The sequence below is a fragment of the Felis catus genome, chromosome D3, assembly GCF_018350175.1.
Source record: "Felis catus isolate Fca126 chromosome D3, F.catus_Fca126_mat1.0, whole genome shotgun sequence".
In the NCBI taxonomy this organism is placed as follows: domain Eukaryota; kingdom Metazoa; phylum Chordata; class Mammalia; order Carnivora; family Felidae; genus Felis; species Felis catus.
The window spans coordinates 10,709,157-10,737,052 of NC_058379.1; the positions used below are offsets into that span (position 1 = coordinate 10,709,157).

The following is a 27,896-nucleotide window of genomic DNA, read 5'->3' on the forward strand; positions in this document are numbered from 1 at the left end:
CCCATAGAACTGTACGTGAAAAAAAAAAATGAATTTTACATTATGTAAATTATACCTCAATATTTTTAAACCAAGAAAAAAAATAGGTCGTGTAGCTTATAACTTCACGTCAATGTGTGCAGAAAGATATATGTGCAATTTAATGCAAAATGATCCAAGAGAAAATGTACATTATTTTAGCTCCTTTCTAAAAATATGCCCTCAGGGGCGCCTGGGTGGCTCAGACGGTTAAACGCCCAACTTCGGCTCAGGTCATGATCCCGCAGTTTGTGAGTTCGAGCCCCGTGTGGGGCTCTGTGCTGACAGCTCGGAGCCTGGAGCCTGCTTCCAATTCTGTGTCTCCCAGTCATGCTCTGTCTCTATCTCAAATATAGATAAACATTTAAATAAACAATAAATAGGGGCGCCTGGGTGGCTCAGTCGGTAGAGCGTCCGACTTTAGCTCAGGTCACGATCTCGCGGTCCGCGAGTTCGAGCCCCGCGTCGGGCTTTGGGCTGATGGCTCAGAGCCTGGAGCCTGCTTCCAGTTCTGTGTCTCCCTCTCTCTCTGACCCTCCCCCGTTCATGCTGTGTCTCTCTCTGTCTCAAAAATAAATAAAACGTTAAAAAAATTTTTTTATAAAAAAAAAAACACAATTAATTAATTAATTAATTAATTTGTGCTCTGACAAAATGCTTAGGAGTTGCTTTAAGCAATGTAGGCATGATAAGCATGGTTTTTCCTAACAGTGTTATTCTGCAATAAGAAAATATATTTCTTTACGTGAAAAAAATTACTTAAAACAGAAAAATAAAACGATCGAAAGCACAGACGATGAGATGCTAGCGTGTATTATTTCTGGGTGGGGGACCCATGGGTATCTGCAGTTTTGGTCTGGGCGCTTTTCTCTAATACCGTCCCCTGGAGTGCCGTTTTTAGGAATTAACTTAGACATTGCATAGAAAGCGCTTAGCACAGTGCCTGAACAACAGTAATCGCTCAAGGTATGTCAGCTCCTCCCCATCCCCCAAATCTGGGGCTCCTCCAACCCGGCCTCCCCTGGGTGGTGCTGATCTCCCTTAACCACACTGGGGGCTCCATGAGACTGGGCCAGGGTAGCCCCGTCCCCAGCAAAAGGTGTTGACCCTCAGAGGGATGGAACGTAGTAGGCCCTCAGCACTTTGCCAGGGAGTGAATAGCCCTGCCCAGGACCTGGCAAACAGTGGGTGCCCAATAATTACTCTTTGAACAGACAACTAACCGTTACAACCATGATAGAGGCGTCCCGTCCCATCCCACCCGGCCAGGAAGAGGCTTGACCAGACATGTGGCACCAAATGGGTACATTTTTGGCTGAAGGAGCCACCTCCTCTCCACTGCACCCCAGTTTAGATTGGGACTTAAAGCCATCTCTGGAATAGGCAGAGTCTGCTCCCCGCCCTACCCCCCTTGGGCAGCCCCCTGCCCTCTCCCCTCCCAGGATGGACTCCCGAGGCCTCAGGCCGGCCGTGGAATGTTGTGTGGTTGGTTGCCCCGGCAACCAAGGCCTGCTAGGTGGCCGCCTTCGCGGAGCACAGAGCTGCTGCCACACTGCCCTCCAGCAGAACATCAGAAGACCCCAGGGCCCCCTGGGCTGGTGCAAAACTCCATCCCTGGAAAGAAAGCCCGGGGTGAATACCGGCACAATGGCAGTGCCCTGGGAGGAATATTTCCAACTGGCCTTGCAAGAGAAACTGCCTGCGTGAGTGTCTTGGAATGGCAGGGAGGGCTGGAAGGAGGGCAGAAGCGGGCGGGATGACCCGTGCCTTCCTCTCGCCCACCCGTGGCATCTGGCTTCCTTGGGCAACTCCTGCTGGGGTATCACTGTCCCCACTTCACGGAGGAAGAAACTGAGGCTCAGAGGAAACCGGTCTCTGGGCTAGTTAGGGCAGAGCTGGGTTAACAGCCTCTGCTCCGGATCCCCCACCCCTGGCTGCCATCCGGCTGCGATTAGATCCTTTGCACTGAGATGGGAATCCCTGCAAAGCTCTGCGCTTTCAAGGAGGAGTAGAGGAAGCTTGTTGGGTGCCTGCTTTGTGCTCAGCAGTGACCGAGGGGCCCAAGCTCAGTGTCGGTCTGGACCGGACCGGTGCCGGGAAGGCCCCCCGGCACATTCTGTTGGAGCCTCCCTTCTGCTCTCTACACAGCACCGTGGAGGGCTGTGTGCAGCACTGCGCCCCCGCCCCCCCCCCCCCCCCACGAGCATGCCTCCAGATCCCAGCCTCCTTCTGGAGCCCTCCCAGGGACGTCTGAGGGAGGCCGGACAGCCTTCCCAACACAGCTTGGCCACAGCCAGGAGCTGGTCTCCCCTGCGCCCCACCCAGACTTCCACCAGCCCCCGCCTTCCGGCTCTGAGTTCATCCTTCTCTCCTTTCCCCCCACCCCCAATCGCAGCAGCAGCTCTGCTGTCACGCTGTAGCCGGAACCTACCCTCCTCACCTCTCCCCTACAACCATCTGACCATCACCACACTGTCTCCCGGACCCCCGTCACCGGTCTCCCGGCGGCTGCCCTGCCTCTCTTACGGCCCTTGCCCCCCAACAGCAGCCTCCAGCTCTTCCACAAACCAAGATCCTTCTCTCAGGGCCTTCGCCCTGGCTGTTCCCTGCAGGTGTCCACATGCTCACTCCCCCTTGCCCTTCGCGTCTCTGCCCAGACGACCTCAGAGTCTCCTCTGAGAGACTTTTTCATCTTCCTATTGAAAGATTTCCTTTTGGGGCGCTTAGATGGCTCAGTCGGTTAAGCCTCCTACTCTTGGTTTTCGCTCAGGTTCGTGATATTGAGCCCCGTGTCAGGCTCTGCGCTGATAGCTTGGAGCCTACTTCGGATTCTCCCCCTCTCTCTACCCATCCCCAATTCGTATGCACGCTCTCTCTCTCTCAAAATAAGTAAATAAACTTAAAAAAAAAAAAAATTCTTCCTCCCTCCCGCTGCCCCTCCGCTTGTGTGCACACTTTCTCTCTTTCAAAAAAAAAAAAGGGGGGGGCACCTGGGTGGCTCAGGTGCTTAAGCGACTGCCTTCGGCTCAGGTCACGATCTCACGGTTTGTGGGTTCGGGCCCCGCGTCAGGCTCTCTGCCGTCAGCTCGGAGCCCGCTTCCGATCCTCTGTCTCCCTCTCTCTCTCTGCCCCTCCCCTGCTCATTTTCTCTCCCTGTCTCTCTATCTCAAAAATTAACACATAATAAAAATAAAATAAAGATAAGTAAATAATAAATTTTAAAAAAGGAAAAGATTTCCTTTTGTCTGCTTAATTTTTCCTCTGAGCACCTACCACGGCCCAGCCTTATTTATTGTTAGGTTTGTTTTCTGTGTGCTCCGCCGCCTCCCCCCCCCCCCCCCCCAGCAGCCTGGTGGCTTCTGGAAGGTGGGGATTTTGTCTGCCTTGTGCACACCTGCACCCCTCAGTGCCTGGAAAGATGCCTGGCACAGAGTAGGTGCTCGGTACAATTTATTGAATGAATTCAATAAATTCAGCAGCTAGCGTGGGGCTAATGGGGGTATTTCAGGCACTAGTGGGGGGGGGGGTTGGGGGCCCCACCTTCTGCCTCCTTCATCCCTGCCTCCTCCTGGAGCTCCTCCAGGAAGATCCCGGAGCAAAGTGTGGACCACTTCCCGCCAGTGCTGCGTCTCCTGGAGAAGAGGCAGGAGCTGATAGACGCGGACCGAGGCCTGCAGGCCCAGAAAGAGGTGAGCCTCCACTGCAGTCCCTGAGACGTTTTGGGACCCCAGACCAAAAAAACCACAAGTGTCCAGGTGGGGAAGCACTGAGAAGACGCTGCGGGAGCCCAGAGGAAGCCTCTATCTCCACGGAGGGGTGGTCAAGGAGGGCTTCCTGGAGGAAGTAATGTCTTGGGGATTGGGAAAGGGCAAGCGAGTCAGCTTAGCCAGTAAAGGAGGGTGGGGTGAAGAAGAAGCGGGCAGAGGGAACAGCACATACAAAACTGGAAGGCAAGGACAAAACACAGGTGGATGAACGTCTGGAAGGCAGAGTGTCAGAGGAAGCGGGTGAGATGAGGCCAGAAGGACGCACAGGGAAGCTGGCTGCGGGAGGGCATTTGGGCTTCATCGGGGGTGGTGGGAGCCATGGGCGGGTTTGAGCAGGGGCGTGCAGACAAGCTCAGGAACAACAGATAAGTAGGATCCTGAAAGTACTGGATAACTTGGACCCCCAAACACACAGACACCCACTCCTCACCTCCCCCAGGTGTTCCAGACCACGAGAGCAGCGCTGAAAGAGCGCTGGGAACAGTTGGAACAGAAGGAGCAGGAGCTAAAGGGGTCCTTTGTCCGCTTTGACAAGTTCCTGCAGGTAGGTGGAGACTGCTGGGGGGAGGCAGGTCAGCGGGTCACGGAGTCTCTATCCTGCAGGGGCAGCCTCGCTCAGGAATTTTAAAAGTGTGCTGACTAATACAAGAGGTTGTAGAGTAGGAAATACACACGCACCGCCTGTCGTATTCGAGTTTTCAAAAAGCGTGGGGGAGAGGAGAGGGACCAAAATCAGAGCTACTGCTCACTCTGCCCACGGGCCACCTGTCTGCTACCACGGCTGGGCGCGCCAAGAGTTGGGGTGGTGGAAGCAGCGAGCCCCGCGGGCTCCCGGGTCCCGAGGGCGGTCGCCTCCGCTCTGTCCGCCTCCCCAGGACACGGAGGCCCGGCGCAGCCGCGCCCTGCGGAGGGCGGCCCAGGAGCGGCTCCAGGCGGACCGCCGGGAGGCGGAGGCCCTACGGCTTCGGGCCCAGTTCGAGGAGCTGCAGCGGGAGCGCGCGCGGCTGCGGTGCCGGCTGGAGCGCCTGGAGCCCTGCGCGCGCCTGCTGGGGCGAGTGCTGGAGCAGCTGCCTGAGGTGAGTACCCTGCGGAGGCTTTGGGGCTCGGCGCCCCCATGCAGCCTGGCTACCAGGTCGGGTGGCCTCTGGAAAGCCTTTGGGTGTGCACTACTGGAGCGCTGACTGTATGTCAGGAATCACCACTTATTGAGCACTGACTGTATGCCAGGGACAAGGTTTGCTCTGAATTCTCCCCAACGCCCGATGATGTAAGTCCTGTTCCTGTCAACCGCATGGGGGAAACCCGGGTCCCCCCCCCCATTTTTACAAACGGGGAAACTGAGAATGGTAACTCTCACTCAGGGACACACAGGAGAAGGAGGGGGTGTGCCCAGGCACTCGATGATACCGGTTGAACAATACATGAACACTACATGAATACTAATCACAGGCAGTGAAGTTGGCTAGGTTTTATGCTGGAGTGGGGAGGGGCGAGAGCAGTCCTCGTTTCTGGGGTAGGGGCCGTGCGATACCCTCATTTTGCACGTGGGCTAACCGAGGAGGCGCCGGGGGGCCGGATGGCTGGGGGAGGGGAGGGGGCTGCGGGCCGGCTGAGTCCCCATCTTGACCGCACCCTAGTTCCAAGAGGTCCCCGAGCTGGTGGCGCGCTTCGACGGCCTGGTCGATATGCAGGCGGCGCTGAGGCTCACGGAGCGCCAGCGGCTGGCCGAGCTGGAGGAGGCGCGCGCTCGGCTGCAGCGGCTGCGGGACGCGGGGCAGAGCGAGCTGCTCGGGCAGGGCCAGCGGCGAGTGCAGCTGCTGGAGCGCCTGGAGGCCGCGAGGGAGCGCACGCTGCGCTGGGTACGGCCGGGAGGGAGGAGGTGGGCGCCCGGGACCCCAGCCTCCCACCTCCGGAGAGGAGTGCCACGAGTGCTGAGAGCAGAAGGCAGTGGTTACCCCAGAGGGGAGCTGCGCTAACGGGCGGATTCCAGCATCTGAACGCGCTTCCGGACACAGGAGGCCAGTCCTAGCCCAACCTGTCGCCCAATTCCTGCACTCCTCTCCCAGAGGCGCCCCGGCGCACCAGACTGGAGGGAAGGGAGGGGGCTCCCCCCACCCTCCTCAGCAGGCCCAAACCTTGATCGGGGAAGGGGGCGGGGTGTTCTGCAGGAATCCAAGTGGATTCAGATCCAGAACACGGGGGCGGAGAAGACCCTTCTCCTGGGACGCACTAGGATAGCAGCGCTCAACCTGTTCCAGCTAGTGTGCCGGCACAAGACGCACCCGCCTGCCCTGGACATCGACGACACTGAGGGGCAGCTGGAGCAGGTGAGCTCCCTCCTTACGTGCCCTCCAACCCCCAGATTCAGAGCTTCACAGTGCCTGAAGTCTCCGGGTTCAGTATGACCCTCTGTGATCAGGGCATACACTTCCAGCCCCCCCCCCCCCCCGGGGTAGGGGGGACGTGGGCTCTGTGGCCACCTGGGAACCCTGCCTAGGAGGCTGGGTTGGTCTTGGCTCTGCGGGGCATCTGCTCTGTGGCCAGAAGCAAGCCGCCAGGCCCCTCTCTGGGTCCCAGGCTTCTCACTTGCGCCCAAGGGCCGAGGTGTGTGACGATATTGTACTTTAGGCCAAGAGTCTGTCTTTCGTCCCAGGCTCAGACAGCATTAACAAGTGTGACATCAATAAGAAACCAGGTTGAGACTCACCCTTGCTCCTGGCAGGGACAGGCCTCTGCTTCCCCAGGGAGAGGGAGGGCGGGGCCGTGCCCTCGTCTTTCTGCACAAGGGCACCACCAATGGCACTGTGGCCCAAGTCGTTCAGGTTTGCAAGGTTGCAGAATACATGACATGGTTTACAGAGGGAGGGGGTTTCGGACCCCTCTGTTGTTCCTAATGGGGACCCAGAGCATGGTTCCTTTAAGCGGAAGAAACACAAAAGGAGGCACCCCAGCCCCTGCCACTCCTGTCCTGTGCCCAGCACCCTCGACCCCAACCAAACGCCAGGAACTGGGGCCCCGGGAGCCTACCTTTGTTCCACACACGGAGAGGGATGGATGTCTCCAGTTCTCCCAAGTGTGGCCCAGCACCCTGCGGTGCACAACTCCAGGAGGGACAGAGGCTCAGTTAGGACGTAGCAGGCAAAGGCCCGTCCCTTTTCAACCAACCCCGATTCTACCAAAGAGAAAGGCTCGTTGTGGGGCAACTCTACCTTTAACCCCTGTAGTGCTCTCTGGTCTCTGGGCCTGGGCCTCACACCCAGTGGAGGCGACAGCAGCCGACCAGAATGCAGAGACTGGGTTTTGCATTCATTGTAGCATTTTTCCAGTTGTCCTCCACTTACGACAAGGGGTAACCTAACTCTCTCCAGTTTTTGTTAGAAATATAGTTTCCCTCTCTGTGACAAACGCTAAGGGAGAACCCAAAGATAAGTTCGTTCAAGCTCTAGCTCTTGGCAGTGGACCCATGGGCGTTCATGAAGTTCGTATCAAATAAGTTTAATTAGGACAAAACCTGGGAGTGTTCGGAGAGGAGAGCAGACCAGACACAGGTGAATATGCCCGATCTGTTTAAAAAGGGGGAAACGAATCGTTGCAAATAAAAATACTTTTAATTGTAACGCAAGTGATAGCCAGCTGGGAAACTATGAGGGTACCTGCCGACAACCACAAACCATTTGGGGGGTTGGGACGGAGACCCAAAGAACCGAGAACAGCTTACGGCAGGTTCGCCGGCTGCTGGTAACCAGCACGTTGCTGGCTTTTAATAGGGGTCTCCACCCCCAAACCCTGCGTTGCAGCATCCTGGGGTGGAGGGTGGGGACGGGACCCTCGGGGGCTGGGATGGGACTCTGGCTGTGCTGGGGACCCCCAGGTGAAGCTGTTCATTCTGGACCTCTCTGCCATGCTGGCCAGTCTTGGGCAGGCCAAGCCCACACCTGCCTGCTAGTCCTGACCCAGGTAAGCAGGGGGACAGGGGGGCCCCCTGGAAAGGAAGTGCACACTTCCTGCGGGGTATGTGCTGAGTGGCTCTCACCGGAAAGATGGGACGGCCGTGCCCCCTGGGGCTGCCGTGGGAAGTGCATGAGAGGTATACAGCAAGAACTAAATAAATGTGGGCTAGCTGGGGGGCACCAGTCCCTCATCCACCACATGGCCTGGCACCGGGTCCTGCCTCCCAGGACAGTCACGGCATTAAACAAGCTGATGTCTGTCAGGTGTTTGGAACGAAGCCTGGGGCAAATTCTGGCAAATTCTAGGCGGGTGTTTGGTGAGTAAAACAGCGTCGGCGAGAGAGCCACACAGCAAACACCCGTTCGCGGGGCGCCTGCTCACGAAGGCTCTCTTGTGGACGGGCACAGTTGAGAACCCAGCTGCCGGAGGCTGCCTTGACCGTCCCAGGACCCCAAGGCTTGGAGGGCAGAGGCCAGGACAGCTTCTGACCTCTGTGGTGCGGTGGGGACGTGTTAACTCCTTCACAGCTGGAGGGGAACAGCTGAGCCCTCTGCTCCCCACCCCATTTCCCCCCCCTCCCCCAGCCCATGCCCTCGCAGCTCATCAGGGCCCTGTCCCTTCCAGCTCCTTGGGCCGACTGTGCTCCTGCTCCACGGGGGGTGCTTGATAAAGGTTTATTACATTAAAAATACATCACCGGGCCTTAGGCACTCAGGGCTCGGACCCGTGTGGCCGCCACCTCCGGGCTCAGGAACCACCCAGAACGCGGGGAAGCGGCAGCGGCGGGGTCGCCAACTCGGGCTTTGGCCGTCCCGACCTCGCTGGCAAACTCCCGTGCGCCCTCAAAGACCATTTAAATGTCTCGTCTTGGGCAGAGGCTGCTGGCGCTCCATGGCCGCACGACACTCCTCACGGATGACGGTGCCCGCGGGGAGCTCCGCCAGCGCCCGGCACGGGCCAGGAGCGCGGTGTAGACAGGGGACGTCTGCCGATGTCCGCGCTTGGGCCCGGCGAGGGGCCAGGGGGCCGGGCCACCTTCCTTACATGCTCTTCCTCACCTTGCCCTTCTTGGAGCGCGCGCCCCGGCCGAAGGCGCCCTGCTGCAGCTCCTGGGCGCGGCGCCGGTTGCGGGCTGAGAGCTGCTTGAGGCCCCCACGCTGCAGGAAGCGCAACTTCTGGGCTCGGCGCCGCTGCTTCAGAATCTGCTGCTTGGTCTTGAGCTCTGAGCGCACGCGGCCTGCAGGGCCAGCTGGGGTGCGGGGCTGGGACGCGCCTGCCGGGACAGGGATCCAAGGAGCTCAGCCTCCGGGATGGCTCCCGGCTCCTCCCCTTCCGGGGGCCTCCAGACCGCCCCTCGGGGGACCCCACTCCCGTGCTGTGCTCACTGCTGTGGCCCCAGGGTCTGGCACGTCTTAGGTGCTCAATAAAGCTTACACAGTCTGCTGCTGTGGTCAATGGCACAGAACCGCAAGCCAACCCTGCCAGGGTTCAAATCCCAGCTGGGACCTCTTGGACCTCGGGCAAGTCACTTAACTCCTCTGAGCCTCAGTTCCCCACTCTGAATGACAGATAATAGCACCTGCCTACTGGGTCCCAACGAGGAGCAGACGAGTCACTATGTGGACAGTGCTCAGAACAAGGCCTAGCCCAGAGGAAAAGCCTCCTGAGGTTAATTATCACGATTACAGATCATCGAACAAAGATTTCTTGAGCATGTGCTCTATGGCGGGCACTGGGGACCCAGCACTGGTGGACAAAGACTCGAATCCTTGTCTCCCTGGATTGCATGCCTTAGGCTTGTTAGCTTAACCTTCCTTTGGTAGCAGAGCAGTCACAGAAGGCTAGAGAGGGGAAGGGACTTGCCCAAGGTCACACAGCAAAGTGGCAGCAGCCCAGGTCAATGGCCTCACCCGGGCTGCTTTCCCAGGTCTCCAGAAGGGCACTTAGCCCCTGCCTCCTGGCTCCCCACGAAGCTCTGGGTCCCCCTCCTCTACCATGTTCCCTCTCCCTGCCTGGCTCCTTCCTTCCCACGAGAGTGACCTTTTCAGGGCTCCCACACAGATGATCATTAAGGCGGCCCCAGATGTCTCCACTGGGGCCAGGGTGCCTGACAGGGGCCTGTCACCTCCTATGGGGATAAAGCTTGGAGGGAGAACAGCTGCTCCTTCCCAAGGCCCCCAGGCCATCCTCCCTTCCCCACAAGCTGCCCACCCGCAAGCCCAGAACAGCGGTCTGCTCCATCCCAGGTGGGCAGGGGCTGGGCAGCGAGGGTTGAGAGAGCCCGGCGGAGGCAGGGCCACATCACAGAGGCGCAGGGCGATGGAGACACAGACAGAGGCACAGAGAGGGAAGAGACATAGAGACACAGGGAGGGGGAGAGACCAACACTGGGAGATGTGTGTGTAGAGAGAGGAACAGGAACAATGAGGGAGATAGCACGAGACAGAGAGGACAGAGAACAACCGAGAGATGCGAAGAAAGAAGACAGAGAAAGAATGAAGAGAGACAGGAGCAGGGACAGGGATCTAGAGTCACAGACGGAAAGACAGAAACTGAGACCCAGAGAGAGGACGCTTCTGAGAAAACCAAAGACAGACGGAGAGGGATGGACAGGGGAGGCCCAGCCCAGGAGGAGGAGTGCCGTGCCAACAGAGAGGGAGCACAGCCTCCAGGAGGCCCGGAGTGAGGATGGGGACGAGTCTAGCAGCTGGGACATGGAACAGGGCCCGGATGCAGAGGCACCCAAGAGGCAGTGACCAGCCCTGCGGGGTTGCGGGGAGGCCTTGGATGGGAGCACCCAGGCTGGGTCGCTGCCCTCGCCTAGAAGACGTTGCATCTTCTCGCCCCCAGGTCACGTGTGGTGTGCCCAGCATAGAGGCCGTTCCCCCAGAGCAAGGGGGAGCCCTCTGACAGCAAGCTCACTCCCAGAGCTGGGGGTAGCATGGGGGCCATCGCCCCTCAGGCCGTGGCAGGGGTCCTGAGTGCGGCCACCAGGTGGCCTTTCTGCCCCACGGGGCCGACCCGGCCCTGGCGTGCAGGGCAGCTGACCACGCTGTGCCTGGGGAGCGCAGGCCCTGCCGACACAGCCCGTTCAAATCCCACCGCAGCCTGGCGCTGGCCCCAGGGCTCAGGCCCCGATCAAAGAGAACCAAAAGCCCAGATGATCCAATGGGCCACTTGCCACTCTGTTCTGAGGACCGTCCTACCTTGGCCTCTGCCCCGTCTCCCCCCTCTTCGCTCTGGGCCTCGCTGCTGGGATGCCCCTTCGTCCTCTGAGTCACGATCATCGACTTTCTGCTTCTGTTTCCACTTCCGGTAGCTGGGAAACGGTGTTAAGGAGGCTGCGTGCTGGACCCTGGTGCCCTAGACACCTACGTAGCAGGTCCTGCCCGCTGGCAGACACAGGTCCCCCCTCTGGGGGGCGGGGGCAGCAGGAGCTGCTTGGCCCCACCCCCTGGGCCCCACCCCCGCCCCAGCTCCCACCTCCAGGGGATGCTGGATAGAAGCCGTTTGTCCCCACCCCCCGACCCCACCCCCCGGATACAGGTCCCGTTTGTAGGAGCTGCTGATGTAGTGGCCACTCTCCGTCTTGATCTTCTTCTTGTCTTCCTGGCCTGACTGCCCCACAAAGCGCTTCTTCTTACGGTCCCTGCGGGAGAGGGACTTGGGAGGGCTGCCACGGAGGGAGGGGGCCGGGGCGGCCCGCTTGCCCTCGGCGCCTGTTTCCACCCCAGCCCTCTCGCTGCGTGGCTGAGAGGACTCAAGGGAGGCAGCGTGCCTGTGCCTAGCACGCAGCAAGTGCTCAGTAAAGGCCTGTTCCCTGCCCCTCCTCGTCTCTTCCTGGCAGCCCAGGTGTGGGGTCACCGGGAACTGGGGGGCCTGTAACAGTGTTAGGGGCCCCTCTGGGAGGGTTCCCAATCCTACTCTGCCACCTCCTGGCTCTGCGACCCTGGGTGGGGTCCTATCCTCTGGAACCAGAGTCCAAATGGGAGAAATGGGTCACGAGCTCTGTCTAGAAAGATGAGCTGGCAAAAAGGACACATGGGTCAAGATGGGTCATACCCTGTTGTGTATGATGAAATTCAGGGGGCGGGAGGTGGGGGTGGGGTCACTGTCCTCACTGTGTGTGATCACGTGGGACAACACGGGGGGGGGGGTGTCACCATCTAGGCTGTGCACAATCAAACGCAGGGGGGGGGATTTCCCGCTCTAGAGGATCAAACAGGAGTCAGAAGGGCAGGGGGCCACGTGCCTGTTGCGTGGGACTACGTGGCAGACAGGGGGGCACGGAGGACACGCGCTCGCTCGCTCGCTCGCTCGCTTACCACTTGAGCTGCTGCCGGCCCCTGGTCAGGTTCTGGGCTTCATCCCCCATCAGGTCCAGGACAGCACCAGCCACCTGCTGCTCGAATGCCCCCGCAGCCCCACTGATGCTCAGGCTGCAGGGGGCGGGGGGAACAGGTCACAGGGTCAACGGCGAGCCCATCAGGCCCGACCTGCCGCACCCCAGGACCAGCCAGCCACTGACCCCCGCTCGCTGTCAAAATCCTTGGGCCGGTAGTGGATATAGAACTCCCGGTCCCGGTGCCGGGCCTCCTCCCTCCGCCTCTTGGCTCCCCGCTCAGGTCCCGGCTGCTGCCGCTTCCGGCCTATGACCTCTGTGAAGACATCCTGGCGGACAGAGGCCCCGGTCACACCGGCAGCCCCCGGGGAGCCCAGCTGGCCTCTCCACCCTCCAGTCCAGCCAGAGTCGAGAGCCAGGGGCTAAAAGTTTGGTATTGCCAGTTCCGCCCTCAGTTTCCTCGTCCGCGTTCCGGCACCGCCTCAGCACCGCCAGAGCAGACCGGGTGGGGGAGAGGGGGGCTGTGGTGCCAAGCGGGGCAAGACCCACCTTCCAGCCCCAGGCTGGTCCCTCAGACTGCGTGACCAAGGCAAGGCCCTGCCCCTCTCTGGGCCTGGCCTGGCTCTACACAGTATGGACTAGTCCCAGGGTTTTCACCCGTAGTTTCTGGCTGCTGAGCCCTCTGTCCAAATCAAATAGAAGAGGGACATCCTGGTGGACGAGCAGATCCAGGACCTCGCCCACCAGGTGGACAGGCTGTCCGTGTCCCCCCGGCCTGCCTTCCGGCACGAAGGTCCCACGTCTGAAGCTGCCTGCGTCATGCCCCACTGCTCCCAAGAGTCCCCTCTGCCCCTTTCCTCCTGCCCCGGGCCTCAGGCGAGACGGTCACAGTGACGATGACAATGATACGGCCGGCACTAGGGACCCTTGGGTGCCGCCGTGAATCTGCCCTGCGGGCCCGAGACCAGGGACCGTTGTCAACTGGCTGCTGTGCCCTGGTCCACAAGGTTCTGAAAATGAGCTTCCCTGAAATGCACTTGGTGGCAAAGGCCGAGCTGAGCCACCAAGAGGCTGCCTGTCACCTCAGCATGGGGGCCGCACGTCACGTCCTGTTGCAGGACCTCCGATGCCTCTGACAGCAGTGACCCCCCAGACCTCCGTGGGGTGTTAGGTCTACACAGGGCACCCACCCTGAAGATCCTGGATCCTGAGACACCCCCGGCACCGGGCTTTTGGGCAAGGCACAGGGACCACTCGGCGACGGGGAGGCTGAGGCTCCGAGTTACCGATTTGCACGTGTCAGGGGTGGGACCCGGCATCCACCCGCAGCGACTGCTCAGAGCCCTGAGAACAGCCCCACCTCTGCCCCTACCCCCCAGGCCCAGAATCTAGGGTCCCCAGGGTGGGGCCCATACCTCCAAACTCTCTCCCGCTGCCTCTTCCTCCTCCTCAGGTCTCTCTTCCCGGGGCGCCGGGCAGCCTGGGCCTGGGCCAGCTGGGCCCTCCTGCTGCCCCTGCCGCCCCTGCCGGAAGGTGGCGATGGCCTTGCGGTCCTTCTGCCGCTTGGCGCGCATCACCTGGCTGCTGAGGTCCCGGCTGGAGGCGTTGATCTCAAAGATGGTCTGCGGAGGGGACACAGGAGTCCTTCACCCACGGGCCGCCTCCTCCCCGGCCCTGCCCTCACCAGTCTGGGGGGCTCCCTATGGCATTTCTCTCCAAGTCCTTTCAACGAGGTGGTTATTCTCGTTATATGCGTTTCACCATTAGAAACGGGAGGCCCAGAGAGGGCAAGTAACCAACCTAAGGTCACACAGCTGAGACAAGCCAGGGTGGGATTTCAAGCCCAGTTCACGTGGTTCTGAAACCAGTGCTCGTAACCATGACACTCTCCAGCTCTCCTTCCCTGATACTGGCTGCCTGGCTTGCCCACTCCCGGGAAGGTCTCTCTGCGTTTCCCGCGTGCCCCGCACAGGCACCAGGTGGGGTGCTCAGGGGGCGTCAAGAGGGGATGAGAGGCTACTGAAAGCCAGCTCCGGGCCTCTGACACGTCACTCCCCTCTGTGAGCCTCAGTCTACCCCTCTGGAAGTGGCAGGAGATGGCTACCACATGGTGAACCTACTGCAGACCAGCCGGGATGGTTCTAGAACGGGAGGCATCTCTAGAGATACCGATGAACCAGAGCTGAGAACAAAGAACCTGCAAACTCCGAAGGAAAGCCCCGCCGGGGTCCCACTGGGGGCGGGGGGCTCGGCCCGAGTCCCGGCTCCACGGCGGCCACCGCGTGACCCCAGGCCGCAGAGGGCCTCACCCCGCCCCCCGTGTGCTCTCACCCCCTTACTCACCGCCCGCGAGCGGTAGTGCTTGATGGTGTCCACCATCCTCAGCCGCTGCAGCTCCTCCTCCTCGAAGCGCGAGCCTGGTGGGCGTGGGGAGGAGGTGTGAGGCCAGGGGCAGGCTCAGCGGGGCCCACCCACTGCCCCCGTCCCATGCCCCAAGGAGGGACTCACTGAAGAGGGGGTGGAGGCCCAGCCCCGCGACGTCCAGCTCCTTGGCCCTCTTGATGGACTCAGGCGAGGGTGCGGGCCGGGAGCGCACGTACTGCTGCTGGGCGTTGTCGGCCACCCGGCCCAGGCCCCGCAGCTCCAGCGACGCTGACAGGGCGCTCCGGAGGCCGCCCTCCTCGTCGTCCACCACGCTCTGCGGCACCCGGCCCAGCACCCCGTCCCCACCGACCGCACCTGCCAGCACACATGCAGAGCCCGTCCGGCCCGGCCCCGGCCTGCGGCCGGCCCTCCCCTCACCGGCCCCAGAGTCAAGAGATAAGCCGCAGGTACGGAGCAGCTCCCACCGCCAGCCGCGCGGATGTGCTCAACCGGGCGCCCACGGTTACGGCCCCGGGGCCGCCGCCTGTGTTTACGAATATAGTTGTACTGGAACTCGGCCCCATCGATCCGTTTTCTCACTGCCCCTGGCTAACTTGTGCTCCAAGGGCAGGGTTGAGCAGGTGCCACGGACCGTATGACCTGCAAAGCCCAAGCTGTTGGCTACTGGCCTTCTGCCGACTCGCCCACAAGACCACCGAATCGCCAAGACACTCCCTTACAGAGGAGGAAACTGAGGCTCAGCAGGGGTTGGGAGTCTTGCCCAGCAGCTCTTCAGCCCCCACGCTGAGTCAGGAGCCTGCCGGCCGGCCTTCCTCTGCACGAAGTCGGCCCCGGGCCAGGCCACCCACCCTGGCTGGCGCTCAGGCAGACGCAGGATGGTCTCCACTGAAAGCCAACTACTCTGTGGGTGGCGTCATGCTGGGACGCTGCTGTGGGGGCTCCTTCCCTCTCCCTGCCCCTCCCACCCCCGCCGCCCAGTGTCGATCCGGGTCTGCCACAGGCTCCAGAATGGCATTTGGGTGCCGGGCCCAGGGGCTCGGCCGCAGGGGCTCCTGACGCTCCGAGGCACAGAGGCGGTGCACGGTGGGTGCCCGGCGAGCACGTGCAGGGCCGTATGCCGTGTCCAGGCCCCGAGCACAGGGCCCGTTTACACCGGGCCTCCCGCCTCCCTGCTCGGTAACAAGGAACGCGGGATGCGTGGCTTGGCCTCACAAATTCTCCGACGAACGCACGAGAACGTGTGCGTTGAGGGCTCAACGGGTGGCAGGCCCATAGGTGGAGGCTGCCATGACCGCCGTTTCCTGCCCTACGTGATCCCACCCCACAGAGAGCGAAGGAAAGTTCTGTGAGCTCGGCCTAAACCCGAGTCTCCCTCTACCTGCCTGAGACTGCCCCAGAAACTCAGTTAAGTGCAGGGTCTCAAACATATACCTCCAGCAGCTGGGCACACAAGAGAAGTGGGGGGTGAAGGCTGCAGTGAACCGGGGGCAGGGGTGGGGGGGAGGAGGGGGGCATCTATCCAGGAATGTGGCCTAGCACTGCCTGTACAGCAACCCCAGGAAAAGGCAGACTCAGCACAGCCAGACCTGACTGTTTTCCAAAAGACATCAGAAACCTGGACTTTTATGTGAAATCCTGAATTTAAAATACGGGGATCTCACCCCGGGGCCAAATCGAGCCCTACCTCCTCCCCAAGCCAGGACAGCGTCACCCCGGACTGCACCAGCAACCCACAGGGGACCCACAGGAACTCCTGTCCCGGTGCCCCGGCCTCTGCTCACCTGAGGGCCCTTCATGGGGGCGGGCAAGGGTGAGGGCACGGCCGAGGAACAGGTGCAGGTCCAGCAGATAGGGGACCTCGTCTGGAGCCACCAAAGAGTAGGCTGTGCCACTTCGGCCCGCCCGGGCCACGCGGCCTGTGGGAAGAAAAGGTCAAGTTGAAGCAAAGACAAGGGACTCCACGGCCCAGCATGAGTCCCACTGGCCCCACTCTAAAGCAGCAAGCCAGGCCAAGGCTGCACCTCACCGAGCCGCTGTCCCCAACTACAAAAGGAGAAGGGGCACCAACGATCACCGGGGTTCCCTGCACGAGCGCACGAGTCAACGCCGCGCTCTGGGAAGTCGGCAGAAACAAAGATAAGGCACCTCGCTCGTCGTCAGTATCAGAAGTGTGCAGTGTCCCCACTTTGGGAGATCTTCCCCCAAAGACCTGACAGAGAACTGGCTAAATGAACGAGCTGGAAACCCCAGGGGGGGGACTTATACAGGCGAGGAAAGGGGCCAGCACACTGTGGCCGGTGACCAAAGCCGGACCCCTGCCTATTCATATAAATAAAGTTTCACAGGCACACAGCCACGCTCCTTCATTTACGTATTTCAAGGGCTGCTTTCACACTACAACGGCAGAGATCACTGACACTATAAGCCCCCAGAGCCTCAAATCTTTACTTTCCGGTCCTTTACAAACACAACTTGCCCACCCGTCGTAGAATGATGCTTAATGGTGAGCGAAAAACACGCACGACGTACACTGATGGAAGAAACAGGTTACAGGAAGGAATATCCGGCGACTCTCGCTCTGTGTTAAGCGAACCCCAGGGTGACCCTACTTTGGGCTTGTTTCTGCCTCTCGTAAAAACAAAGTGTCTCCATATTCAGGAGGTTCATTTGGGGTGGTCTGACTCACTTGGTCACAGAGCACAGGAGAAAGTCCCCTGGGGGGTTCTGTGGACCCCACAAGGAACCTGCAAGCCACCCCTCCCCAGAGCCATGGGAACCAGGGCACCACCAGCAGCAACCAAAGGGAGACCAGGCCCCCTGTCCCGCAGCAGGGGACCCAGATGGCGCCTCCCACACACCCCGACTGGAGGTGGAGGCGGTTCTCCCGGGGCCCACCACGGGTGGCCACCGTTTACTCATTCAACGACGTTGAATACACGGAACCTGCCGGCCAGATTCTTCTCTCACGGACGCGTGGTTACCTTACCGGCATTTACAAATGCAACACGCACCTTCGAGAGTGAAAAGGAGACAAAGAAAGCAGAATGGTGGTGGCCAGGGCTGGGGGAGGGAGGGTGGGGAGCTCGTGTTTCATGGGAACAGAACTTCAGTTTGGAAAGAAGGAAAGGTTCTGGACGTGGCTGGTGGTGATGGGTGCACAGCCATACGAACGTACTCACTGCCCCTGAACTCACCCCTAAAAACGCTAACTGTGTGTTATGTACGCTTTACCGCTGTTTTTAAAAAGACAGCAGTGACGAGGGACACAGCAAAGTGACAGCCATGTCACCAGGGAGGCAAGAAGGGATGGCGGTGAAGAAGGGGTTCCAGCCCCAGCTGCCCCACTTTGCTACCTGTATGACCCCCGGCCAGTTATTAACCTCCCTGGCCTCAGCTTCCTCATCTGTGACACGGAGCCGATGCCGCTGACACCCGCTACATAGGGCTGTCACAAAGACAAAAAGAGCGAGTAAAACATTGGCACCTGGCCCCGCAGGAGCGCTGGGGGACCATCGAGTGGCCGTCACATCACTAACGAGAGGCACGCGACTCACTGCCTTCCATTGCTGTTTCATTTTGTAGTTTTCCTGCTATGCGCGTGCCTTACTTTTATCACTGGAGATTAAAGAGTACTTGGCCCGGGAGGGCTGAGAGGAAGGGGGGCCCCACGCGCGGACTCGACAGTCAGGAGCTCCTGTCCACCGTGGGTGAACAGGAGGCAGAGGGGTCTGTGGGTGTTTAAACTGTGTGAAGGTTTAAAGGAGAGGAGCTGACCAGACAAAGTGACAGAGTTGCAGGGAGGGGGCTGTGAGGAGGAGGGGCTCAGGGGACGTGTCATTGGGGACCATGACAGCAAAGGGAGGCAGCGAGCCCAGGACGGGGAGTCAAAGTGGGAGGATCGGCGCTCAGAGCCGTGGGAATCGTGCCCGCGCCATGCCCCGGAGATGCGAACGCATGGGCCCTTCCCCAGGCCTCGAGTTCTCCAGTTGTGGCTCCAAGCCCCGCGGTCGCGGCCCCCACCCGGGGCCCAGATCCAGCTCCCGACTCCTCACCCACGCGGTGCAGGAAAAGCTTGCCCTTGGCAGGAAAGCTGTAGTTGATGACGTTGTCCAGCAGCGGGATGTCCAGGCCGCGGGCCGCCAGGTCCGTCACGATGAGGGTGGAGCACTTGCCGTGGGTGAACTTGGCGAGGTTGATCTTGCGGGCCGTCTGGTCCAGGGCGCTGTAGATGTGCGCGCAACTCACCCCCTGGGTCGTCAGCAGCTGCGCGGAGTGAAGACGAGAGGGAGGGAGAGGGGTAAGGAGGCTGGCGGGAGGCGGGAGAGGAGGCCAGGCCATGGCGGGGGTGCCACGGTGTGGTGGTAGGACCAAGTGTTCTGGGGTCGGGTCCCTGTGGTCTGAGTCCCAGCTCTGGGGGTAGGTCCAGCCCGGTGTCTTTATCAGCACAAAGGGGACATCACCCCACGTCTCTGCAGGGCTGTTTTGAGTACCGAAGCAGAGGACAGGTGCTGAGGTCTCCCCTAGAGAAGTACCGGCCCAGGATACAAACTCTGCCGCTAAGAAGCTGTGTGACCTTGGGCAAGTTACCTAACCTCTCTGTGATTTCACTCTCCTTATCCTACAGATAAGGGCTGTAGTGCAGGGCCTGAGCGCAGGGCCTGGAACGCAAGAAGGGCCGTGACGGTGTGAACTGCTCTTCAAAAACTACCACTTTGGTTTTACTCATCAGTGATTCCAGCAGCTGCACGGAGGAACCACCGTTAAAAGTGCATCAGCCAAGTGAAACCCAGTGAGCTGCGTCCTCAGAACACAGACCCCAGGTGGGGCCAACCCGGGGTAGGTGGTGACGACTGGCAAGGGGCCCCAGCAGCCTCCGGGGCACGCGGACTGCCCCACGCCAAGGGTCACAGGTATATATGTATGGAAAAACTCATTAGGCTGCTCCCGTAATGGGTGCCCGGGTGGCTCAGATGGTTAAACATCCGACTTCGGCTCAGGTCATGATCTCATGCTCCGTGGGTTCGAGCCCCGCGTCGGGCCCTGTGCTGACGGCTCGGAGCCTGGAGCCTGCTTCGGATCCTGTGTCTCCCTCTGTCTTTGTCCCTCCCCTGCTTGCTCTCTGTCTCTTGTTTCTCTCTCTCTCAAAAATAAACACTAAAAAAAAAAAAAAGCTGCTCTCGTGAGCTTAGGACGTCTTCCTTACACAGGGTACGTCTTCCACTTTAAAATGTGAGATTTGGGGGACACTGAAAACCTACAAGAAACGGTAGGATTGTGGGGGATGTACTTCCAAATAACCTGGATGCGGGGGAGGATCAGAGAACTCAAGACCGGCTGCGAGCTGATACCCGAGTACTTGGGAGTCAGTCACGCCATCTGCCGATGTTAGTGTGCGTTCAGAATTCTTCACGATAAAAAGTTAAAGAACAAAAGGGCTCCGGCCCTGGCCTGCGTCCAGCTCTGGTGCTGCCCTCTGGTGGCCGCACACGGAGCTGCAGGTCCGGGGGGGGGGGGGGCCTCGGAGGAGGCGCTGGCCCCGGGGGAGGGGGCCCTGGGCAACCCCGTCCCGGCTCCCTCAGGGCCCCTCTCACCTCGCTGAGGTACTCCGCGTGGTGCTTGGTGGCCACAAACACCACCGTCTGGTCCTGGGGCCGCATGACGGTACGCAGCAGGTGGAGCAGCACGGCGGCCTTGGTGTCCTCGCGCACAAGGAAGAAGGAGGTCTGCGGGGAGAGGGGCGGCGGAGGGTGGGCTCCCGGGGCCTTGGCCGCGGGCCCAGGAAGGGGCACGGGCGGAGCCTCACCTTGAGCTGCTCGTTGAGTTTGGCATCCACGTCGAGCCGGATGAGCACGGGCTCCGTGAGGCCTGCGGTCGGTCAGCACAGGGAAGGGGGGGTGGGGGGAGGGAGTCACAAAACCAAGCCCCGCCCCCCCTGCCCCCCCCCCCCCCGCCCGGCCCCCACCCCCAGCGGCGGCCCGGCTCACTCACCGGCCCGGGCGAACTCCACCAGCAGCCTGGGCAGCGTGGCAGAGAACAGGACCGTCTGGTGGCCCCCGGGGAGGCGGCAGAGGATTTCCTGCAGCTGCTCGGCAAACCCCATCTCGAAGAGCCTGGGGGACAGAGGGTGGGGGTCAGGAGAGGCGCTTCCGTTCCCGCGAGCCCCCAACCCGCGCCCCGGCCCCCACCGCACTCTGCCACGCGGACTGGCGTGCGGCCCACGTGCTCGACTCACTCTCCGGCTCCCCTTTTCTCCACGTGACCTCCTCAGCCCCAGCAGCACCGACCTAAAAACTGTGTCTGTTCTCAGGAATGCGCAGGGTCACGCTGAAGCCAGTGTGGGCAGCCCCCGCCCCCGTCTCGTGTCCTCAGGTACCGACTCTCCCAGCACCTGCCCGCACAGGCTGCTGGGTCCCCAGCCCGTGGATGAGCCCGCCAAGGCCCACGGACCCTCAGATTCACCCGAATTCACGGGGCCGCTATGTGATCCCACCCCTATCTGCGCTCCCAGCCGTGTGCTCCTTTCTAGTTCTCTGACACGGCCTGTTGGTTGTTTTGCTGTTGTCTTTGGTGCCCCTAAAAGGGAATACCGGAGGCAAACGCAAAATAAAAACCAGAAGGCCGTGTCAGCTCCGGTGCCGCCTCGGGTCTGTGGCCCACGTTTGGGAAAGCACTGCTCTGGGCAGGCCACGCAGGTCTCTCCCGGCAAAGTCCTTCCTCCCGGCCCTGGAGCCAGCCTTGACGCGGGTGTACGGCGGGGCACCCGCGGCCTCACCTGTCTGCCTCATCGAACACCACGTACTCCACGCTCTGCAGCTTCAGGTTCATCTCCACGGCCACATGCACCAAGCGCCCGGGGGTGGCAATGATTCTGGAAGGGGGGGTGCGGGCTGGGTCACCCGGGGCCAGGGCCGCCGGCAGAGCCCTCCCCGCACTCCCCAGCAGTCGGCCATCGGGGAAGGGGCCCCAGACCGCCATCCCCAACCCAAACTCACATGTCGGGATTTTCGTGCAGGGCTGCAAACTGGTCTTCTATCCTAGGGGGGGAGAGGAGGTGAGAGCGAGACGGAACGGGTCACTTTAGTCCCTCTCCATAACCAGACACCCAGGCGAGGCCCACACCCCAACCCGAGGCTCAGACGCGGGGAAAGGCCATTGCTGTCGTACTAGGCAGAGGCACTGCCCTGACAAGACTTACAAGTTCAAACATACAGAAGGACTGATACCACAAAGAACTCCCACCGGGTTCCCGTCCTTGCCCTCAGACCCCTGGGCACACGGCCCTAACTTGAGTCCTCCTCTGAAACATCCTCGGGACCCCTGGGGGAGCCAGAATTTTGAGTGTGGCCTAGCACAGCCCAGGGAGGCGTTTCTGGCGATCACAAGCCCCCACTTCCCCAGGGTGCTCATCTGTGGGACAAGTGTGCTGACTGCACACACACACACACACACACACACACACACACACACACACACACCCGCCAGAAGATGGTACCAGCACATTTTCCCAACTGGGGCGATTACAGACCTCCCTGATGTCTGGGCAACAGCTCACAAGTACGTGCACGTATTAAAACACATACAACCGAGCTACCCATTTAGTTGACCCTGCACACTGGTGGCTCCTTTGGGAGCCCCAGATCCTCGGTCCGAGTTCCGGAACCTCGGTCAGAGTTGTGTGGGAAATTCCTGGTGTTTTACTGCACGTTTCCCTCCTTTGAGGGGTGTGCAGGGACAATGTTCGTGAGCAACCCAGGCTCAGTCTGATACCCTGGAGACACGGGGTATGCTTTCATGGTGGTGACTGTGGCACGGGGCAAGGGCACACTTACTTGTCCCCGCCCAGGATCAGGGCGGTCCTGAGGCCTGTGAACTTGCCCAACTGGAGAGAGACAGAGAAAGAGAGAGAGAGAGATGACTCAGCCCGCGCAGGCCTCCCTGACCGGCCCCAGCTCAGCCCAGCGGCCCCGGCCCCAACACACCTCCTTGGTGAACTTCATGGTCTGCAGGGCCAGCTCACGGGTGGGTGAGAGGATGAGGGCACGGGCCCCAGTCTGGGCGCTGCGGGTCTTGAGCCGCTCAAACATGGGGATGAGGAAGCAGGCCGTCTTGCCGCTCCCCGTCCGGGCCATGGCCACCACGTCCTTGCCATCCAGGATCATCGGGATGGTCTGGAGAGGCATGAGCAGGGGAAGGGTAGGGTCAGCTCCACACGATCCAAAGTGTCGAGTCCCCCGGGGTGTGGGCGAACTGGGGTTCTTGTTAAGTGGGAAGGGGCTTGTTGCCCAGTCCTGAGCCCATTCCTGCCAAGGCTTATTTGTACACTTGCAGGGACAGGCAGCTCACTACCTCCACCTCTTTCCGTGGGTGAAACACCGTTCTTTAGGTCAAGCCAGACTCTACCTCCCTGTCTCATCCTCCTCCTCCTTGGGAACTCAGAGAATCGTTGTCTACATCTTGGCTAAATGTCTGAGGACAACACCCACAAGCAGGGGGTGACAATGGGGTGCCTGTGAGCTGCCCGGGAGGGGGCCCAGCGGTAGGCAGCCAGGGGGAGGCTCGAATGGCAAAGAGGCCCGACTTTCTCTACCTGTGAAACGGACCAGCTGTGTGGGGCTTCAGCCAGACTAAGAAGGGATCAATGTGACAGCCGGGACAAGGGGTGGGTGTTAAGAGGCTGGACAGGAGGACCAAGTCGGTCATCCCCTCCTCCCCAACTCCATTAACTTGCCCATCTCGTACCTTCCTCTGGATGGGTGTCGGCACCTTGTAGCCCTTCTTCATGATGCCCTTGAACACTGGGTAGCTCAAGCCTGGGAAAGACACAGGGATGGTCAGGGGGAGGGGAGACCCTAGGGCCCGTTACAGAAAACTACACAGGACAAATGACTGTGTCATCAACAAATTAACAGCCAGAAGAAAAGAAAAGCGACAGAATAAAACTGAGAGAGACTCGGGAGATGCACCTGCTGACTGGGGGGGGACGGACATGAACCTCCTGGGGATTGCTTTGAACACACTTAGTGCCACCACACAACTGGGGTCTGAGAGTGGCGGGGGCTCACAGGGTGCTGGGGAGCTGTGCCTGTTCAGGCGTGGTAAGCTCCTGCGTCTCCTGGAGGCATGTGGGAATTATTCAGGGATACCAGAGCGGATGTCTGCGATTCGCTTCAGAATCCTCCGGGAAGACGAGGACAGAGGACACAGGACTAACTGTTGAAACTGGCAATGGGTACTGGGAGCTCACTGTTTTCTAGTTTTTGATATGTTTCAAATTTTCTATAGATAAAAGAAAGGGTGGTAAGTTGCCAGGGCCCGTGATGGGCACGGGCGTGGGTGCTGACAAATGAAGCACGTGGTCCTGCGTGGGGGAGGTGGCCTTTAGAGACTGAATGGGACGGGCCTTGCGGCAATGGGACGGCAAAAGGAGGCCTGGGGACAGGGAAGTACCGTGGTTGTAGCTGGTTTTTGGTCAATCCTTCATTTTTACAATTCAGGAAGGCAGAAAGTAGCCACGTGTAAATGTTTTTATTTGCTTTTTCTCTAATTATTGATGAAATTTAGCACAGTTTTAGTACATGAACCTGCTGTCTAAATTCCTTTTGCGAGCTGACTATTCATTTCCTTCACCCAATTTTCTACCAGGGTATCTTTTTCTTATTGATTCGTAAAAGCTCTTTGTATATCAAGGATATCAACCTTGTATCTGTCCGAAAGGCTGCAAGTATATCCCTGAGACAGCATTTACTTTAACTCAGTTTACAGCGTTTTTTGCCATACATATGTCTGATTGAAAACAAGTCAAATTGGACGATGTTCAGATCATAGTCACAAAGGGCTTCTTTTTTTTAGAATTACAAAAATATTCACCTTGACATTTAAATCTTTGTGCCGGGTGCTACTGATTTGTAAAGAGCAAGAAAGAGGGTTTAGCGTTATTTCCAGTGAGCCAGGTGTCCCAGTCCCACCCAGCTATTCCACCTTCCCTCCCTCTGCTCTGAAACGCATTCTGTCATGAAGGAAATCCCCGAATGTCCTGGCCCGTTCTGTCGCCAGCACTGCTTTAACAGCTCTCTCGCTGGGCCAGGCCTCAGTGCACCAAACAGTTGCCACAGTGCTGGGCCCAGAGCAGACATCAGTCGCGGACCGCAGAGGGCATGACGAGCCCCTGCTCCTACGGCCCCACTGTCCCCGGATGCCTGGCGTGATCACCCACCCATGGACTGGAAGCCTCCGGATTTCTTCTTCTTCTTGTTCTGGGCTCGTACCATGTCCCGGGTGTCAGGCTCCACATCTGAGGTGCATTCCGAGGTGGGGAAGGTGGGCAGGGGTCTGCCAGGTCCCAGCTGGGAGGGAGGAACGGAGAGGCGGTGTCACTCCAGGCACAAACAGACCACGGGGGACAGGGAATGTCTTGCTGCGGACGTCCCCCCCACATTCAGGCCGATGTCGCCCCTGCCAGATCACGTGACTTCTCTGCGAAAGGGCTCTCCTACAACTGGGCCAGGGCAGGGCAGGGCAGGGGGTCAGAGAGTGGGCTGTGTAGACGGACTGCCTAGCTTTCAATCCCAACTGTCACTTACCAGTTGTGAGACCTCAGACCAGAGACTTTATCTCCCTGAGTCTGTGTTTCCCCAACTGGGAAACGTGGAAGACGGACCATGGCACACGCCTCCCTCAGTGTTGTAAAGACTAAATGGGTTAAGTAGAAAGCCTAGAACAGCACCCAACACATGCCTGGGGTGTCACCATCATTGTCATTCTGGCCTGTCATTCAAAGCCCGAATGAAAAACTCTAGGGGCGCCTGGGTGGCTCCGTCGGTTAAGCGTCCGACTTCAGCTCAGGTCACGATCTCGCGGTCTGTGAGTTCGGGCCCCGCGTCGGGCTCTGGGCTAATGGCTCAGAGCCTGGAGCCCGCTTCAGATTCTGTGTCTCCCTCTCTCTGCCCCTCCCCTGCTCATGCTCTGTTTCTCTGTCTCAAAAATAAATAAAACATAAAAAAAAAAAAATCAAAAACTCTAGAGGGTCAATCAAAGCATGCAGTGTGTGTGTGGTACTAGACTTTCCAAGCTGCCCTGTTCTGGTCCATCACTTGTCCCCACTCTGCTCTCTCTCTCCTGTTGGCCTCCTTCCCGCTTATCCAGAACCTTCTCACTTGTGCTGGCACAGCTATACCCAACCCAGACACCTCCTCTGGGGAGCCTTCTCAGACCACAGGACTGTCCCCCTGGCTCTCAGAAATAACATTTCTGGGGGCGCCTGGGCGGCTCAGTTGGTTAGGCGTCTTCAGCTCAGGTCACACGATCTCACGGTTCATGAGTTCGAGCCCCACATCGGGCTCTGTGCTGACAGCTCAGAGCCTGGAGCCTGGAGCCTGCTTCGGATTCTGTGTCTCCCTCTCTCTCTGCTCCTCCCCTGCTCATGCTCTATCTCTCTCTCCTTCAAAAATAAATAAAAAGCATTAAAAAATTTTAAAAGAAATTAAAAAAACAACATTTCTGGAGCACTAATTCATGATAATGGTTAAAATTTCCATGGTGCTCCCTCTAAGCCAGGTGCTGCTCTGAGCTTTCATATAAATTAGCTCACTTAATTCTCACAGCGACTCTGGGAAGTAGGTACTATTTGTCCATTTTAGAGAGAAGGAAACTGAGGCACGGAGCCATGAAGTGACCTGCCCAGGCTCACACGGTCAGCAGGGATTTGAACCCTGGCTTCAGAGTCTATGTTCTTTCCTCTGTGACCCTCTATCATCCCTACAACTGTCTGGGCCAGAGCTGTGAGCTAAGAATGGATTTTACACATTTAAAAGGTTAAAAAAAAAAAAATCAAACAAAGCAGACAGTGCCCTTACGTGGCCCCATGAAGCCTAAAATATTTACCATCTGGTCCTGAATAGGAAAAGTTTGTCGCCCTGTGAAAACAAAGTGCTTGGAACACACTGGGGCCCCCGAAATGTTTACCGAATGAGCAGAATGCACGAACACTGTAATTTCACCCTTGCAACAGTCTTTGGGCAGCATATAATCATCTGCTTCCTATGCATGTGGAAACTTCTGCCCTCTACAGATGTGGCACAGAGTGGTTAAGCAATGTCTCTGAAGTTCCACAGCCAGTACAGGGTTGGGCCACATTTGAACACAGGGCGAAGCTCTTTGTCTGAACCAGATCCATGGGCTCTTCTTTGGCACCTGCGCTCTGTGCCCTCCTGTGCTTTAGTAATTTCTCCACATTTATAGAGCACCTACTGTATGCCAAGCACTGGGTTCACTGGGGTGAGGCAACACAGTAAGATCTTGTCTGGTCCCTGACCTGGAGGAGCATAGATCCCTCTCTTCATATAAACATGCACTCTTTCATCTACTTATCCAGACCCTGCTCTGTGTCAGACACCGTCTGGTCACACGGCTGTGGGAAATAATGGGCTTTAGCTCTTTCCCATTAGTGGTGCTCACACCCCCTCCATTTGCATACAGTTGGCACTCAGTAGCGGAAACAGTACGAGCCCTGGAACCGGAGGTCTGAATCCTGACTCTCCTGCTCACAAGCTGTGAAGTCTTGGTCAAGCTCCTGAACCCCTCTAGGCCTCAGGGTCCGCCTCTGGAAAATGGGCAAGGCCGCACTTGGCCCAAGGGGCTGGGGTGCGGATTAAATAAATAAGGCATGTAAAGTTCTCAGCAAGGAGCCCGGCACATGGAGCCTGGCCAGCAAACGCATGTTTAATTTACTATTGGTTACCCAGGGCGGCGTCAATGCCTCAAACCACGCGGCCCAGCCTCCCCTTAATTTAACCTCACAAGAATCCCGCAAACTCTCCAAGTCGGAGTTTCGGCACCCGCACTTTTCATTGGACCAAAAGGAGCGAGGACCCGCCCCCTGGGCGAGAAGTAGCCAATGAGGCGCGCGCGACCAAAAGCCGGCCAGGAAGGCCCGCAGGCCCCGGACCCCGGAACGCAGAGACTCTGGGCCATCGGGAGCCGCGGCGTGACGGGCACCGACGCACGTGCTCACGCCGGCGGCCCTGCCCCCGACCCCCGGCCAGCCGACCTCTCCCCACCCTCAGCTGTGACCACTTCCCCAGCTGGGGAAACCCAAGCGCGGGGCGATGCGGGGGGCTGGGGCTCGGGCTCCAAAGTGTGTCCCGGCCCCGCGCTCCTACCTTCTGGGCCCGGGCGTCATCTTCCGCCTGAATCTCAAACTCGCCGTCCTCTGAGTCGCTGCTGCGAGCCTGGGAGGCCGCGCCTCGGCGCTTCCGCAGCCCCTTCTTTTTCCTCCACTGGGCCATGGCAGCACGGGACCGAGGTCCGGCCGCCGGGCGCGTGCCGGCCGCCATGCGGGCCCCGGCGCAGGGAACCGGGGAAGGGGGCGGGGCCCGCGGGGACGTACCAACGGCGCGGCCGAGGAGGGGGCGCCGCGTCAACGTGGCCCCGCCTGC

The 27,896-nt window shown here is 59.5% G+C and overlaps 2 protein-coding genes across 5 annotated transcripts; one reads left to right on the top strand and one right to left on the bottom strand.

The window, feature by feature from the left end:
- Window positions 1-1,519: 1,519 nt before the first annotated feature.
- Window positions 1,520-9,176, top strand: CFAP73 (cilia and flagella associated protein 73). Of its 4 annotated transcripts, XM_045041366.1 has the most exons (7): window positions 1,520-1,721; window positions 3,602-3,707; window positions 4,225-4,329; window positions 4,661-4,861; window positions 5,423-5,644; window positions 5,954-6,112; window positions 7,657-9,176. In XM_045041366.1, the coding sequence occupies exons 1-7, from the start codon at window positions 1,666-1,668 to the stop codon at window positions 7,729-7,731; spliced, it is 924 nt and encodes a 307-aa protein (XP_044897301.1). In that variant the 5' UTR covers window positions 1,520-1,665; the 3' UTR covers window positions 7,732-9,176. The 4 variants fall into 4 exon arrangements, with proteins under 4 accessions (XP_044897301.1, XP_023097212.1, XP_023097213.1 ...); XM_023241444.2 differs by having other exon boundaries at window positions 3,593-3,707; window positions 5,954-9,176; XM_023241445.2 differs by having other exon boundaries at window positions 3,593-3,707; window positions 6,044-9,176.
- Window positions 8,397-27,834, bottom strand: DDX54 (DEAD-box helicase 54). The gene is made up of 20 exons (XM_011287868.4): window positions 27,621-27,834; window positions 24,677-24,806; window positions 23,203-23,273; window positions 22,443-22,631; window positions 22,293-22,342; window positions 21,456-21,497; window positions 21,236-21,331; window positions 20,452-20,573; window positions 20,267-20,328; window positions 20,055-20,186; window positions 18,516-18,726; window positions 16,245-16,379; window positions 14,587-14,817; window positions 14,422-14,495; window positions 13,494-13,700; window positions 12,265-12,407; window positions 12,062-12,175; window positions 11,281-11,385; window positions 10,943-11,055; window positions 8,397-9,009 (listed from the first exon to the last, which is right to left on the bottom strand). The coding sequence occupies exons 1-20, from the start codon at window positions 27,792-27,794 to the stop codon at window positions 8,777-8,779; spliced, it is 2,634 nt and encodes an 877-aa protein (XP_011286170.4). The 5' UTR covers window positions 27,795-27,834; the 3' UTR covers window positions 8,397-8,776.
- Window positions 27,835-27,896: the final 62 nt, after the last annotated feature.